The 17,898-nt window shown below is 37.3% G+C and overlaps 1 protein-coding gene across 1 annotated transcript; it reads right to left on the reverse strand.

Annotated features, from left to right (window-relative positions):
- Positions 1 to 13,029: 13,029 nt before the first annotated feature.
- On the reverse strand, positions 13,030 to 13,959 carry LOC139743126 (adenosine receptor A2a-like). Its single transcript, XM_071653635.1, has one exon. The coding sequence runs from the start codon at positions 13,957 to 13,959 to the stop codon at positions 13,030 to 13,032; it is 930 nt and encodes a 309-aa protein (XP_071509736.1).
- Between the last annotated feature and the right edge of the window lie 3,939 nt (positions 13,960 to 17,898).

Below are 17,898 nucleotides of genomic sequence, written 5' to 3' on the forward strand. Positions count from 1 at the left end.
GTTTTAAAATTGACAGATCCCTAGTGGGACATGTGAACCTTTAGAAGAGTCAGTTTTCCTTCCATTGAGTGTCACTACTTAACTCCTATTACCGAAGTGAAATATTACTTGTTTTGAGAAGTCGTCCGTGTGTATAGATGTCAGACCAAATAAGTACAATTTTAAATGGAATCATTTGTCATGTGTCCTTCTGAACCATGTTATGTTAGTGTCTCAAAAAAGTGCGCCATTATTGTTTCCACTTCTTGTCCATGGATGACAGAAAGTGGATTCCTGTTTGAGACCAAATAGATGAGGGTTCTGTCATGATATGTGTTATGAATGTAGTCTACAAGTCACCGTTTTGAAAGCTGATGAATATGGTGTATATATTTAACAAAAAAAAAGAAGAAGATAAAATCAGTGAATACCAATATATTTTGATACATTATGATTTTGATACATTATGAGTGTGTTCTCCAAAAGTACTTCCTCTATGGTTTCAGTTCAGCCTTATTCCACCTTTCATGATCAGATTATTTTTCTATTTCAAATTATAAGATAAATTTGTATGTATAAACTTGTCAAACATCCTATTTTTGTCTTCTCTGTTTTGTTAAATCTCAGTAGTACTGTACTAGTTATCATTTGTACATCTCCCTCTTTTCCAATGATTTCATCCACAAAGGTGGCAGTGATTCAATATCTGCTAAGTGTGAGAAAAAACAAAAAAGAAATGTCTGTGTTTTGGGAAGCAGGATTGATATTTCAAAGTGAACTAAAACTGGTAAAGTGATTACTGGGTGTGAATCACATTTGATGGCACGTTTGGAGACCAGATTTGTTCTGAACAGATCACCCAAATATTTTGGTTTGCATGGCTGCAGTTCTGAATGGAAGCACTTGAAAATGTTCAGTTCAATAGGCCATATTTGTAATGTATTACAATTTATGGATGTTTCTTATCCTACAGCCTAGTAATGAAGCATGTCATTCACCTGCTTCCTCCCATAAAGTTCCATAGGCAGGAATTCACTGTGGTAGCTACAGTAGGTTGGGCAAGCTTTGTGGTTGTTAAAGGGATAGTACAGTTTTGGTGGAGATGAGAATTGGGTTTTTAACTTTTTGCGAGATACCAAGAAAACACTTATGATATAGTACAGAACATACCATTTTAAGAGGAATTCAAAGTTTATTTGACGAAGATCGGGTTTGGAATGACTGAAACATCAAAAAACAAAGTAAAACAAAGCGATTGTAATAAAGTGTTGGTCCCACACTTTATTAGAATCGCTCTTTTTTGATATCTCAGCCATTTCAAAACCAATTTTCATCAAATAAACGTTGAATTCCTCATAGAATTACATGCTCTTTCACATTTTATAAGAGGTTTCTCATTATCTCACCAAAAATTGTTAGAAACCTGAAATTAGGTCTCAACCATAACTGTGCAATCCCTTTAAGGGCAACTTTTATGAACAAAGCATGCATAAAATCTGAATACATTACAGAACTGGTCTGTTTTGATACGATGATGTTAAAATAATCACAGCCATGGAAGGGATTTATGTGTACTTTATGTTTGAGTGTCAGCACCTTTTGTTTGTTTTTTTTCTCCACGTAAGCACAAATATATGAGTGTCAAACTGATACCACCCTCATCAACCCCACAACATCTCAGTATTGTAACAGAAGATATTGAGAAAGAGAGTGGCCAAATTGTTCTGGGTGCTAGATATATTAAATGCCCACATTTTCTTCATAATGAAAGATTTTATGAAAATTTAGAAAGAGTGTGTATTAACAAACCTGCAAATGTTCAGGTGTATAGGACTGGTACAGTCATTCTTTATCTTTTTATTTATTTATTTTTTGTGTGCATATGTTTCAAAAGGAGATAATGTTTGTTATTTAGGAAGTGTGGTCTTTTATTATTTAATAATTAATTTCATTATCAATGCTAATTATTTACAATGATATGTGCCCACATGTTCTGTAACTTCTGGCATGTTATCATAAAAGGAAAATGAAGCTTTGCAAAATCTTCCTTGAGAGATTTTCCAAACTCATTGGTGGGCATTAATGTTATGTAACAGAGGGCAGTATATTCATATAAACGATAGTCTTAAAGGGGATGGCTAGTAACTGATCAGTGGGAATCAGTGGGAATTCTGGAGGATGATTGTTCCATTCCTTGTGGGATTCATTTAAGAGTAGATTATATATCTATTGTTGTGTGAAAATTATTTGCTTCAGAATGGTCTCATATTCAAGTAATGTGCAGTTTAATGTTTCCAGGTTAGCGTGCCTGGTCAGTGATGGGGCATTAATCTGCACTTTACTTGAATATGAGACCGTTCTGAAGCAAGTAATTTTCACACAACAATAGATATATAATGTACTCTTAAATGAATCCCACAAGGATCGGAACAATCATCCCTCAGCATTCCCACTGATTCCCACTGATCGGTTACTAGCCATTCCCTTTAAATGCAGTTGAATCCATAACACAAGGCAATAGAAAAGAAAAACCATATTTTATAACTCATTTTTTTTTCAAATCTTTCAACAAGAGAATGAGATGTGACTGTGCTAACGCAGAGTTTATGTAGTGGAAGATAAAAAATGCGTACTACATTTCTCTTTGTCTTGATATGTGCCTTATCATTTTATCTATCTATGGCATTGATGCAATACTGAGTAGATGTACATAGCCGAGTGTATTTCCTCTTTCTCATTCATCTATTCTACACTATGCTTAGTACTAACAGATATTTACCCCTGTATATTTGACTCTTATAAAAGTGTACATAAGAGAATGAAATAAAAGCAACTCTTAATTTAACTTCATCAGTTTGGTTCGTTTCCTTTCATTATGGGCTCAGTTTGTATAGTCATACAGAGTGAACGTGGTGCAGATTCTGATTAGTATCTGTACAGTGTAACTGTTGCAGAATGCAGGAATCCCATTCACAATTCACAATGTCACAATTCCCTATGGCGTTAACTTTTTCCCATGAAGTAACGTGTTGCATGTAGGTACGCTGCAAATATCAAAGTGTGATTATGTTAAATGCATATGTTTATATGTTTGCGTATGTGTGTGTGTGTGTGTTTGTGTGTGTGTGTGTGTGTGTGTGTGTGATATGTTTCATAATCCTTGACATGTGTTGCATGGATTTGTCTGCTGGCAAAGTTAGCCTGACGTGGATCAGTGACACTGGGGTGAATTCCCCAAATTTACTCCTGATTCCTCTTCTTTATCAATACTATAAAAAAAAAAAAACCACAACAGTGAAAATGAGTGTGCATAATGAGCAACTGATGATGGTAAGATGAAATGATTTAATTGCATGTTCAAATCAGGATGTTAGGATCTAAGGACATAATTGTAGCTGATCATTTACCTTCGTGTTGGCTTGTTCATATGTTAATTTTCCCTTTCCTTTAAATTACACTGTACATGTATTCCATTTCTTTTAATAAAGTAAAGGGTTAAAAGTCCAAAGATCATTGAATTTCAGAGTTAACATAATCAGCAATTAATTCTTTTAACATGAATTCATGAACCTATTCAAATTTTGATATATACCACTAACTCCTCGTAAACGTGCACAAGTCAAGGCATTTTCTGCAGCCTTGTATATCTCAACTTACACGACAGTGGGTAAAATACAGTCAACCTTGCCTAATTTGAATCTATTTGGACTGAAAATACAGCTTCAACTTAGAGAAAATTCAACTTATGAAGGATTAATAAAATCACTAGAATATAAAGAGAAAGGACTTGAAAAGACCTTTGACTTAGGTGATTTTTCAACTTACACGAGGTCGACCTAAGCAAGGTTGACTGTATATGTGACCGTGCATTGATCACAAAACCAACAAAAAGTCGCACACACTGATTTTGTGTGAGGACTGAAATTAGGTGAAATGGGTCAACCCAACCAATCTTGAGTTTTTCATATTTTCTGAAAGAGCAAGTCTTGTTCTACATTATACTAAAGTTTGGGATCATAAAACGAAAAGGAAATTGTGCTTTTGGCAGTTTTTATCGAACACTTTTTTGGCAGAGTAGAGTGATAAGGTGTGTCTTATAGAGTCCCATTTTCATTTCTTAAAAACCCTATCCATACTCTTCACTTTCAACTCGAATAACTTTAGAAAGGATAATGCTACCACTTTGAAAGTTGGCATTAATCATTTACAGAATGTGTTAATAAAGCATATTCAATCTCAGCTTAATCTGATAATTCCTTCATTGTTATTGCTTCGGTGGTTTACATCCTGTATTTTGTTTCATTCATCGCACAGCTAGCACAGCTTGGTAACGATTAAGCACTTGAATAGACCCCGTACTTCAGAGCCTCTTTTCTCAGTTCACACTTTCCAGTATGTGCTTTCTTTCCAATATTTGGATAGGTTAGAAGAGTCCATTTGAATTGAGTAATACATCATTTTAAAGCTTAAAGTCTTCTCTTTCAAATCTCCTCTTCACTAAAAATCCATATCTGGTGACTTTTTGTTGGTTTTGTGATGAAGGGTCACATATGTGTATCATAATACATGTATGCATATACGAAATGCACATGTGTGTATATTGTGCATTTTATATACACTGTATAATATATAAATATATGATGTATACATGTATATATCAGGACTTAACACTTCTTTGGTGGCCCATTCAGACCACTAAAATGTTAAAATCCTAAATTTTGGTGGCCCAGGATAGCCTTTAAAAAAAAAAATTTGGTGGCCTCAGGCAACCCACTGTCGAGCCATATATGTATACACATATAAAAATATATTCTGAAAGTTACTGTATTATTCACTACTCACAGCACTTCAACAATACACAGAGCACAGGCGACCTTCCCCCCCCCCCCCCCTTAGTTCACTACAGGGATATGCCCAAGTATCTTTTGTTCACACAGAGGTGTGAATACAAGCAACACCCATCATTATGCATTACATATAATCCAAACACAACACACTTTCTTACACTAAAATTTATAGAAGTAAGCTTTTTCTCACAAAATATGCATGAAAGCAAAAAAGGTAATTCATTTATTACGTATAAGGCGCAAGCCTCTATTTCAAGGTATCAGAATTAGGCCATGAACAAAGCACAAATGCAAATTGATGGTGCATAAGAAGAAGGAAAAAAAAAATCCTCGCCAATCATTTTCGAATCACTGAATGTCCCATTTGTAGTTTCATCTGCTTTTCAGTCTGGCCCGATGCTTTCATTACTTCTCAATTTCATGAAGCATACTCTCAATGGAATTCTCAGGAGAGGCCACGCATGGCCATCTTATGAGTGGTAAGCATGCCTGGTATCATTACATGAGGACTTCTACTTTCTGATAATGCAACACAGACAAGGAGTAGAATCTTTGTGTATCCTCACATGAGTTGATCATTGTAATTATAGCAGCTGCTTCACTTTTTATCTTAATTGAAGTCAAAAGTCTGGCAAATACTGTACACACCTAATTCAAGCAATGTATTTAATCATATTAGTATCTGCCACTAGCACTCATGGCTTTATAAACTACACAGCACAATACTGTCACTTGAAGTCTAGTGCTGAAGAAAAAAAAGAGTCAAAATCCAGTCTCACAACTTGATGAGGAATAATATCATGTTTAATGCAGACAGCATTAATCATATGGCAATACGGATCATCATAAAATAATTGCTAATTGCCAGAGAGTGAATACATGAACAATGTATGAAACACATTCATTTTGTCATACGAGGATAGGCTGTGATCGGCTGTTTCTCCGGATCAGAGCTATACAGTAGGTATAATTTGGCACACAGGACTGTAATAATGATAATTACTTAATGTACCGTCAAATAATGGAAATCCCTGCTACCATTTCATATACAAATGATGTATATCATACATTCAGCCATAAGAAGCATTATTCACTTTCTGTACTTATGACACATCCTGAAATGCCTAAATCTGCCCTGGGCACATCACACTCTTCAAAATTTTTGTGCACCATTTCTATGATATTTTTGGACTGCTGCATCGAAATGAAATAATTATTACATAGTGCAGCAACACATTCCTCCTATGTAAATGAACTCTATTTAATGTATCTTGTGGTAGTGACATTAAAACAGTTCAAATACTCTCACAAATATATTCTCTGTCCTTCAGCAATGGTTGATAATGTAGTTGTATGTAATGTCGCGGATCAGGTATAAAACCATGAGATCACTTGGTCTGATGCAAGTTTACAGTTCGATCAAAGTAAAGTGAAATTATGAAACTAAATATTATGAGCAATATACAAGTACCAAATAAGCACAGTGAGATATTTCTGAACAAGGGAGAAAAGGATAAAAAAGAAAGATACTTTGAAATGAAGCAATGTCTTTATCTTGCAGGGCCGGTGGAACGTTTTCAAAAGCATGGGGGCCCACTTCCAGGTTTCATGAGCTAACAAGCAAAAAAAAAAAAAAAAAAAAAAGGTCCTCAGCTCTGATCTCCCCCTTCCATGTCCTTTTTTTTTTTTTCAGTCGACAAGCAAAAAAAAAAAAAAAGACAAAAATGGTCTTCAGTGGAAAAGCATAACCTTACCGCACCCACACTTCAAGATCTCTATCTATTTCTATTTAGTGCCACTTCCGTACTTCCGGGTTAGAAAAAGTGTGGGGGCCCAAAAAGATGACACCTTATATTCCTTTATATGGTGCACAAAAAGTGTGGGGGCCCGAGGCCCCACGGCCCCCACGGTTCCGCCGGCCATGTCTTGCACCTGAAAATTATATTTGAGCAATTACTTGGTCACCATACACTGTACATCACAGGGTTTACATGTTTTATCCACAGGTTACAAATGCTCACTTGCATAGTAATTATAATAAAAACATTGTACTTTCTGTTTTCTGGTCGCAACACACATTATCACATGTAAGCACTGACCCTGAGATGTGTCACACATATACAAATATACCACTCCATACTACCATTGGGTGAGAACAGTACACTGTATTTGGTCTGTAATTAATGCCGTAATTCCGAATTTAGCCATTTCATTAAAAGAAAAATATATTTATCAATTAATTACATTCAGTCTCAACATAGCTGAATCTGTTGGACTGACCCAAAGCTCAAACTGGCAATATCTGATTCAGCATAAACTGTACTTCGTGTAAGAAGATCTTTGCATAAATTTGTAACTTGTGACTTTACGAGATCAAATTGAATTACAGTCATCATTGGACAATAAATCAGTATTGTCAGCTTCTGAGGGTAATGAGAGAATTCTTAAGACTAAAAAGACAATCCAGCACGAGGAAATGTAGCGTGTACACAAACACATTATGTAATTACATTTGCTCCCATTCCTACTAAAACTGGCATGTTAGGGTGGGATTTCACGGAGCACGCGAACGATTTGCGAAGGACGCGAATGACAAAAATCCAACATTCGGAGAAGTTTTTCTCCGAATGTTTTCCGACAATGAAGCCGAAAACTATTCTTGCGCAATTTGTGCGAAGTTTCCACGACGTATGTGCGAATGTCGTGTGTATCATTGCTAAAGTACAGCATGTTACGTACACGAAGAACACGCGACGGAAATGCGAAAAACGAAAAATTTTCAATAATTATGGGAGAAAATGTACCCAAGGAGAGGTGGAAGCTGTCTTGAGTTGCATTTTTTCTTTCCTCTATTTCTCCTTTCTTTTTCTCTCATTTCTCTATCGTGTGCTTACCTACATTTTTTTCCCTAGGACGTATCTCCACTAGTAAAGCATTTGATCTTTTTTTTTTGCAGTTCCTCCAACACATAATCTCTATACTTCAAATAAAATTTTACATACTTAAGATTAATTTTAAGAGTATTCTGCGATTTATTTTTGTATATCAAACATTTCTTTCTCTTTGCTAGTCTTTAATTTCTTTTGTTACTATAGTTGTTAATAATTGTTTGACGTTTAGGTGTATGCTACAATTTTTATTTGTAGAAAACGTATAGGTCATACATCCCCCAAACGTGCGCTAAACGTTCGCGAGAATGTCTCAAAACGTACGCGAACAGTTTGCGATTACGTCGTAAAATGATCGGAAAAACTTCGCAGATTTCGCGTAACATACGCGAGACATTCTCCAAAGTTTCGGAGTCTGTTTGGGGTTTCACGAACATTTTGCGAACATCGCGCGTGTCTTGCGAAGGTCTTGCGCATATGACGAGGCTTTAAAGACACTTTCAAGAACAATTCACGAGCAAATCACGACCAAGTGTGCGGAAAAGGTTCGCAGAAAATTTCAAACTTTTTTGAAATTCTCGCCGAAGTAAAAACGACATTCGCGAACAATTGACGACGCTTTCGAACCCTCACGTTCGTTTGGCGATCTTTTGCAGACCAAAATGCGAATGCTGGATTTTGCCATTCGCGTCCTTCGCAAATCGTTCGCGTGCTCCGTGAAATCCCACCCTAAGGAATAAACTGAAAATATCCACAAAGAAGTCAAATGAAACAGACCAATTACACAAGTCTGTTTACCCACCCACTTAACCCCCTACCTTCAAGAAGGAGCTTCATATCTCACATAAAAAACACAAACACTAAGTTGGTCATATTTATGTAAAACTAAATAATTTCATATAATCTATGCTCAACTAAACTGATAAATTCTGCCATTTTGCTTATTCACACAAATAGACTCCTCTGTAGTGCAAAAGTGTCAATTACACCCACAATCCAGTCTTTTTTCAATGCATAACCACTTCCATCCTTGGCCCTATTTATGGATGTCTACTGAAGTCACCCACATTCAAAAGAATAACTTCCCAAATGAATTTTGAATGAACTTGAAATGTGTCTATCACCCTCCACATGTCGTGGTATTTCAAGAATGGCAAATGCACGACATACCAACAACAGGAAGAACATTGTGGCAAATAGTTATGACCTATGTATGTGTGAACATCAAAACACGGTGGCGATTAAAATGGCCACAGAGCAGAATGAATACTGAACCTACACATTGTGCCCTTGTAGAACTTGTCAGGAAGTATGTGGGAAGGCAAGACATCAAATGCAAACATTCTTACATAAAGAATGCTCACACACACAGTAGTCCTGATTTAAAAAGAAAAAAAATGTACCGAACTCGCTGGAGGGATGGACAATGGGTACTATCTTCCGTACTTGGCTTGCTGCGCCAACATCCCCTCATTCTGCTGCACCTGGTATTCTTGGAAGCGCAGTGATATCCTTTGGGTCATTTTCAAGTACTTCTCCATGCAGTTGAAGGAGCAGCGTTTCTGCAGGTATCGGAGGGGCAGAAGACATAAGTGAAATGAGTACCCGGTACATAGCTTCCGGTTTAAAATTAAACAGAGAGCAAAATGCACACACGGGCCCTACCCTTCACACTTCATGTCAGTACTGCAACAAGCATGAAATCTGAAATAAGTTGGGCTTGTCACAGTACTTCAAATACTCTAAACAATGTATTTTGTATATCTGCTTTTCCATCTACTGTACAAAGTGAGAAATTGTGACATTTACATCCAAGTAATTCTCTCTCTCTCTCTCTCTCTAAAAAAAAGGCCTGATGCTAGACACTTGTTGAATACACTTATGCCGGTTCAAGACATTGACTTTCATATGACATACTGTGTACTGTAGGCCAATTACAAAAGTTGGTATGTACATGTATGGCATTATGTAGTCTTACTGAACTACAACATAGTGAAGAACATTATGAATTCATTTCATTTGCATGATAAATGTAATGACATGCCATGAGACTCGCAGGCCATATTTTGCCTAGAAACTGATGTATAGAATACATTGACAAGCATGAAAGAAAATGTGAACATAAATTAAAGAGGTAGTGTCTAGCAAAAGGAAACTTCTTTTTTTTTTCACATGACAATAATTTTTGATCCATATATCATGAATGCCCAATATATATGTGAATTGGGAGAATGCAGCAATATTAGTACAAAACATTAGCGAAGCTTGAGGAAAATGGGAAAATCTGTTCCAAAGTTTTGAATTTTGAAATTTTGAAAAATAATTTGTGAAGCCACATATGGAATATGATACAGAGAAAATATAAAGGAAATTCAATATATAATTTTCACTTTTCTAGCATAATGAAAGAACATTTGACTTAAGGGGGAAAATTACCCTTAACCTATGTCAGTAACAATTTGAGGAAATGTGTTTGTAAAATTCTCTTTATATTTTGGTTATATTGTTTTCCATAGTTGATGTCATGAACTGTAGTAGTCTTCTCATCCAGTAATGGCTGCACCAAACTTTAAAAATTCATCGCTTTTTTTTTTAAAACAGATTATCCGATTTTCCTCAAACTTTGCTTATGTGTTCTACTGACATTGCTGCATTCACTCAATCCACAGGTATACTTGGGTTTCATTCCCCTTCAATTCTCATTTTCACACTCCGTCTAGTTACTGCATATATCTGGAAGTCACCTACGGATGATTGGTCTGTTTTATCCTGCGACTCTGACTCCTTTGATTAGGCTATATACTTTTGTCTACCAAGTGAGCAGTAAATTTACGTTTCATGAAACTAATTTCTTTGGAAGACCTCTCCCAGTAATGTTAAGCAAATTAGGAAGGTCATCACAGACAGTTTTTCTTCCTATAAAGTTGTTATCATCTTCAAATTAATGACACTTACAATGAATTGTTTTTATTGCATTTTATTGACAAATTGCCCTCCATTGATGTATATACACACTGATAATTCTGTATTTTGGAGTAATAACCATAATTACAAAAACAAAAAAGAAATGGGCTTATATAGTTATTATCCTCCCAGCTTTTAATCTATTTATTTATTTTTTGTGTACTTTTGATAAAGTTTATACGGACAGGTACACACCTCGCTGTCTAGCATTTTTCTACTAGTAAAATCTCCAATGCAGTCTGAGAAGCAGGCTTCTGTCAGCTTGTTGTAGGATTGCAGGAATTCCTTCAGCTAATACAGACAGAAGACAAAAAAAACCCAACTTACACAATATCTAAAAAATTGCACAAATAAAGCCATTCACACACACACATACACACACACACACATACACAGAATTTACACTTCTTCAGTATTTGAATAAACTCAAGGAACACACATTCTACTTTACAGATCAACTAGACTAAATCAATCAACTACTGGAAAATGAGACTAAGGGTAAGTAATTCTCCCCTGGTATTAAGAATAAAACTTCTTATTCACAGTAGGATTACACAAAGATGTTCAAAAAGTTTTCCTGTTCTCTGAACTACAAATGGTCACTCTATCATTCATTTTTAACCGTTCTGATCTGAATCTAAACCTGAGATGACATCTGCACAACAACAATAAAATACCAAGCATTAACAGCAATGAAAACTACAGATAAGAAAAGAGACATTTCTCAAGATTATGCAAGTAACAAACCTAGATGTCCTTTAGTGTGTGGCTACAAATTAATGATCAAAACTGAATGTGCATCCGAACCGTATAGTTTGAAGGTTGGTATAATCATCTGACCAAAATTAGATATCAATAAACATAACAACAAAAACAAAATATACGCTTTTTAAAATCAATCTGAAGAACAGAATAATGTAACATAATACATGCACTCATTGTGCACATATCTGATAATTTATTGCAACTCTTATATGAAGTTGAATAATAACTAGAATACTGTACTGTACAATACTTCTGTATCCACTCTGTGCAGAAGTATGGGAAAATATGGCTGATAACTTTGTCATATTTACCTGCTTAGCATCCATTTGAGGCTGTGCCATGGTAACAGGATTGTTCAATCTATGGTGTCACTGTCCACTGGTGTTCACTATGTGAGATCACCCTCTCATCTATATCGTGATGGATCTTTCTTCCGTTTTCTTTTTTTTTCAAACATGAAATGAGAAAAAGTTGAAAATATAAGTTAACATTAAAGATTCTATTCAAGTCAACAGCATACACAAAACACCTTAAGAGGTGTCCTCAATACAGTGTACTCCCGTTATAATGAACACGGTTATAACAAAATTCCGGTTACAATGAAGTAAAAATTAGGGCTGCAACTGTATCCACTCTATGTATTTTCATTGTTTATTTGTTCGATTACAACGAAATTTCGATATAATGAAAGAAAACTGCCGGTCCTGGTCCCCGAGGACTTCGTTATAACGGGAGTCCACTGTATGTATTAAAATGCACTGCTTGCAGGTTGTGTGCACAGCTTCTTTACAAAGAAGACTGAACTAAAACTTCAACAAGACACTAAATCAGAAAAGACAAGATTATTAATAGCAATAGTGACTAAATGAAACTATAATGCACTTTCTCTCACTCACTGTCTCTGAAACAAAAACTGCATCACATTGGTAATACTAAACATTTTGATGAAGGGTAGCCTGTCAAAGACATTTTAAAGCTTTTTTTTTTTTTTGGCTATATCTAGCTTGTTATCTCTGCTTGTTATCTCTGATAAAATTTAGTAATTACTCTGAACATGAACTGACAATAAAATTCATTGCATTTGGCTGGTCTTCCGATGTGCATACTTTAGAAAATGAAAGACATGCTGAATCTACACACACTGATAAAAAATAGACAGTTGAAGATCTCCTCTGTATATTTGAAAGTGTTTCAGCAGCAGCAGCAGCAAGTTCATATCCCTAGAGCCATAGAAAAATAAACAAACACATTACATACATTCATACCTCCATACCTCCAAAAACTCAACACCATGCACACACCGAACTCGTATACTGTACAATACTGTACATCATGGCAGGACAAAAACAAACAACCAACAAACAAACAACAAACAAACAAACAAACTTGCCTTTTAGAAAGAACATGGATGGAAGATGATGCATACAAGGGGAAAACCGTATCCAAGAGTGTATAATTCCAACAACGAGAAGTGCCATGTACACTGTGCAATGTACAATACATACACTTGTATGTACCGCTATCTGTATGCTACATCCAAAACAAAACTGAGGTCTATAAATGATCCTGAATTACATGGCTTATTGTCAGGACTGACATCCACACATTTTCTTTGACAAATTATATGAACGATGGACAAGCGTCGAAGCTCTCTGTCGAAATCGCTGACTCTTGTATGCATAGATGAATGGATTCACAGCTGTGCTCAGTGCCAGTGTTATATTACAGACCCTAGAAAGCAGCAAGAATACTTGCGATTCTATCAAATGTGCATTGGAAATGTACACAAAGTAAACAATGCAGGTTGGCAGGAAGCAAAGAATGAAACTCCCGAGGATGAGACCGACCGTTACTGTGGCCTTGATGTCCCTCATGAGACGCGGCTTACGCCTCGCCCCGTTCTTGAAGAGTACAGCAACCTCCAGCTGCGCCACCCGCCGCGTTTGCCGTCTGGCCTCGCGGAACATGACCAGGTATAGGAAGACCAGGATGATCAGTGGGAATGCAAAGCACACGGTGAAGAGCAGGATAAAATATTCTTGGGGAAGGAGCAAAATATAGCTGCAGGATTTGATTGGGGCATCGAGCATGTTGTACCAACCAAACTGGGGCAACAGCCCGATGAGGAGCCCCATGCCCCACGCAAGGCCGAGGTAGACGTTGACGCGAAGCTCTGACATGACGACGAAATATCGCAGAGGTTGGGTGACGGCAGTGTAGCGATCCATAGCTATCAGGAGGAGATGGAAAATGGACACGGGAAAGTTGACCATCAGGAGAGTCAGGGTCCACATACAATTGCTGTGCTGACTGATGTCGAGGGTGTTTGAAAGTGCAAGGCACACAGGAGCAAGAACAACATAAAATAGGTCCGCAAAAGCCAGACTGACAATGTAGGTATTGGCTGGCACTCGCAAAACGGATTCCCTCTGATACGTGAAGATAACCAAGACATTTCCCACAGCATTTGTTAGGACAATCAAACCAATGATCACATCAATGACCGTGTCGGACATCATCGAGACTTAAGGTCCTATCCCTAGGTATCGCAGCTCTTTAGCCCGCAACATCCATAACTTTGAGTATGTCTCTTTTTCATGGAGCCAAAGACCAATCACAATGAATGGTGTGGATTTGTTCATGGCTACCACATCATCTGCACATCATCGATCAATTCATCCTCTCAAGACCGTACCCTGCAAATTTGGCAGCATGGAAGAGAAAGCTGCACGCATCCCATCATCACCATGACAACGAGAATTGTGTGTACCCTATCACGGTGAACTAAACTAGGGCTGCAGGTGTTTCTCTCTTTTTTTTGACACTCCCCTTGTTTTTGCCTCATCACCTCCCCTTTATGACCACGAGCGGGAGCTTTTCCTCATCACCTCGTGCCAGGAAGTGATCGGCAGCAGCACAGCTCAGCTGCCATTGGCAGGAGGTGGAAACTTGACTTGCCTTCAACAACGCCTGCCGGCTACCCTTTGATTGAACCGTCACAAGACTGACTGGTGGCTATCCACAATGCAATTACAGACGGTTCAAGGTTTATCAATAGGCATCAATCACCTGGCACACATTACACTTCACCTAGCAATTGTTGCCATGCCACATCACAGAAGTTATTGCTGGGATTTTCACTCTCTAACAATGGACATGTACGTCAGGATTGTTATAACATTATAGAGGGACAAAAACAATAACAGTTGAATAATTAGGATATTATAAATCATGGCATGATGTGAACTTTTGTACTATTGATCAACTGTGACATATCATGTCGAGGACTTGTTCAGTAACATTTGGCAATATCAGCATTTCAGTTTTCACTTTCAATTTTTTTTTTTTTAAATTACCATTTTCTGGACTGCTCTTTGATGTTGCAAGGACACCAATATTCCTGAACAGTATCCAAGAGTTAAAAAAAAAAGAATTCTCTGGAAAAATGGCATTTACAAAAGCAAAGATTTTTGTTCTTTTTTTATCACAAAACTGAGAGGACTTGTGCAGTCACACAAATGTGATTGTCAGGCAATAATGATGACCATTTCACAGTACCTAGGATTAGTTTAAAAATGTTATGGAATATAGTATTCTATAGAAAAGATCAAAGTTTAACCAATCTCACAGACCTTTGCCAGCTGATGTGTGTGAACACTTTGACAGTAACTGGGTAAATTCACATCGCTTGACATCATAAGACTGTACCTATTTGTTAGTATCAGTCTCCATAGTAAACACCTTCATATAATATGATGATATTAGGGTGGTGATTTAACTCAGTTGGTAGCATGTCTGCCTCCCAATCCAAATGACTCAGGTTCAATTCCAGAGTCTAGCTGAGCAGTGTTGTGTGTAACCATACTATCCCCTCAAGCATTCTAAAGAGGCATAACACTATGTCCCTCAGGTACATGTTTGCAGTGACATAACATGGAGGTTACATATGTGAGAGAGCCACAACTCATGCACATAAAAGATCCCGCTTTACTCATTCACCACAAAAGAGTAGGGTGCATAACCCGGGGAATTGGTCCATCTCACAACCGACTGGACCCTATGGAAGACCAGCTAGCACAGCTGAATATTGGCTATACTGCCATCTTCTCATATGGAAAATGAGTCAAAGAATATTTCACCTGCTAACACATTTACCTTTGACCTTTCAGATATTTTGATTTTGCTTATCATTGGCATTAAACTGCTTTGTATGCATGCTTGTGATTGTCAAAGTTCATGGCCTGAATTGAAAACACTACAAGACACTATGACAATGAGTAAAATCTACAGTCAGAAAAGACAAGTTACTGTATGAGCTGAAATTTTCGCATACAGATATTTTTGTGAATTGCTACCTGGAGGACATTTTCGCGTGTTGTTAATTTCGCGGTAATGAGGGTCTAACTAAACTTAATTATTCGCGCGTTGTTATTTTCGCGGTTCAAAGGCAACTCGCAAAATTTTTGAAAATAAAACCACCGCAAAAATTTCAGCTCGTACAGTACACAGAAGCAGTACCGGTAGCCTGTTCTTGGAAGACAATGCTTTCATATTATATTCCACATACTAAGAATCTTGCTATAGGATTGGTCAAGAGCTGATCACGTGATAAAGCATGGTTTTGCCCATCACACCACCTGAGAAGAAAAGTTCGTTACACTCTATGATAGTCATTTTGTTTCGCTGATCTCTTAGTCCACACTGTCCTAACGTGTGATATAACTTACAATTTTGAGTATGCGCAAAATAAAAGAGCGTTGCACTGTGGTCTATCATTTGACCTGGGTCAAGTGATAGACCACAGTGCAACACACTTTTATTTTGGTGCCACGCGCGGGGCGCGAAGCAAATTCGTTGTTTTGTCATCTATGTGCATACGTCTAAAGTAAACTACGTAACCTAGGCCCTGAGGATACCGAAAGACAGCTAAAACGGTTTCAGATGTGGAATAAAGTGGGAATATCTAGGAACCTAGATGTGGAATATAAAGCAAATAATCAACTTTTAGTTTCAGGCAATGAGACAAACTATCACTTCCTCGGCAATCTGAATGTGTACGCTATCTTTCCTCAGCTGCGCTTCGGAAAGATAGCTACATCCAGATCGCCTCGGAAGTGATAGTTTGTCCCATCACCTTCACCAACGTTGATTATTTGCTTACTGTACAGAGGTGCTGTGAGTGTGATTTCACTCAAGAAGGGCCATGCCATATTTTTCTGGCACCAATTATGGCAGAAATGTTCTTTAAAAAATACTAAATCAATAGCACTGTTCCATTGTCTCATTCATTAGGAATGAACACAGACAGTGATAGTTGATTACATCATGCAGTGACTGAAATTTGTAATTTCATCTACAGGAAGTTTAGGGTAGACTTGCATACTGTGTGAACATGTTGCTTTAGGTTGGAGAAATATGAAAACTGCGACTATGTACAAGTCGACCTGCTGCAAGTGATCAAGTGTGTTCACAGCGGATTTGTGATGTGATGATATAAGGCCAAGTAAAAAAAGAAACCAGTTTCTCGTCCTCGCGCACATCGATTTTGGCCGCCGCATCGATTTTTTTACTATTTACTATTTTCAAAATGGCGCTGAAAATACCAAGAAATTCATAATTTTCGTCCCAGCCCGCTCCCCACCCGCATCAATTTTCAGTTGCCGCATCGACTTTTTTTGATATTTACTATTTTTTCGGCCGCCGAAAAAAAAAAATCAACAATTCACCTGCCAATCGTGATGTCTTATTTCTAATTACGCCTTGCGTCCTCTACTTAGCTGTAGTACAGATGTAGCTTCTGTAGTGCGTATGTGTAATAACGCATGCATTTCACACTGCGAGCTCGGCAAGAAGGAATGACCCACAATGCAGTTAATTGTAGTTGGATGGGCGGGCCTGGGCTGTGATGTACAGCGCACTCGGTACGTCATGATGTAGACAGGACGTTGAGCACCTTCTGTACATTTCTCTCGTGCTGTTGCCCGCTTCATGTGCTGCTAGATTGATTGCGCAATGTAACCACAAACCCGTTGTAACGAGATCCGTGGGACCGGCGATATTACCTCGTTATAACCGGTACCTCGTTATAACCATACTCATTAAAAACAAAGACAAACATAAGCATGACGTCATATACCCATCAATGAAACTTAAACATATCCTTTGCGTTGTTATTACACAATTATTGAGCGTTGTTATTGAGAGAATAAAGGGAGATTATTTGTGAATTAAACAAAGAAATAGAGGCTGAAATGATAAGTTAATTCTTTATTGTAATTCTTGTTTGTTAAGCTTTTTCTAAACACCAGCGCAAATATGGGGGCAAATATATACTGTAGAGTAACATACAGGCCTTGTTTACCGTAACTTGCTAGGTATTTTTACGCTGTTGGTGCCCAGCGGGAATGCGATTATTTCATGTAATCTTGTACACATGTACAATGTATGATCGTTGC

Source organism: Diadema antillarum, unplaced genomic scaffold, assembly GCF_040938485.1.
Source record: "Diadema antillarum isolate AM-2024a unplaced genomic scaffold, OU_Dant_1.0 seq00001051_RagTag, whole genome shotgun sequence".
Lineage (NCBI taxonomy): Eukaryota > Metazoa > Echinodermata > Echinoidea > Diadematoida > Diadematidae > Diadema > Diadema antillarum.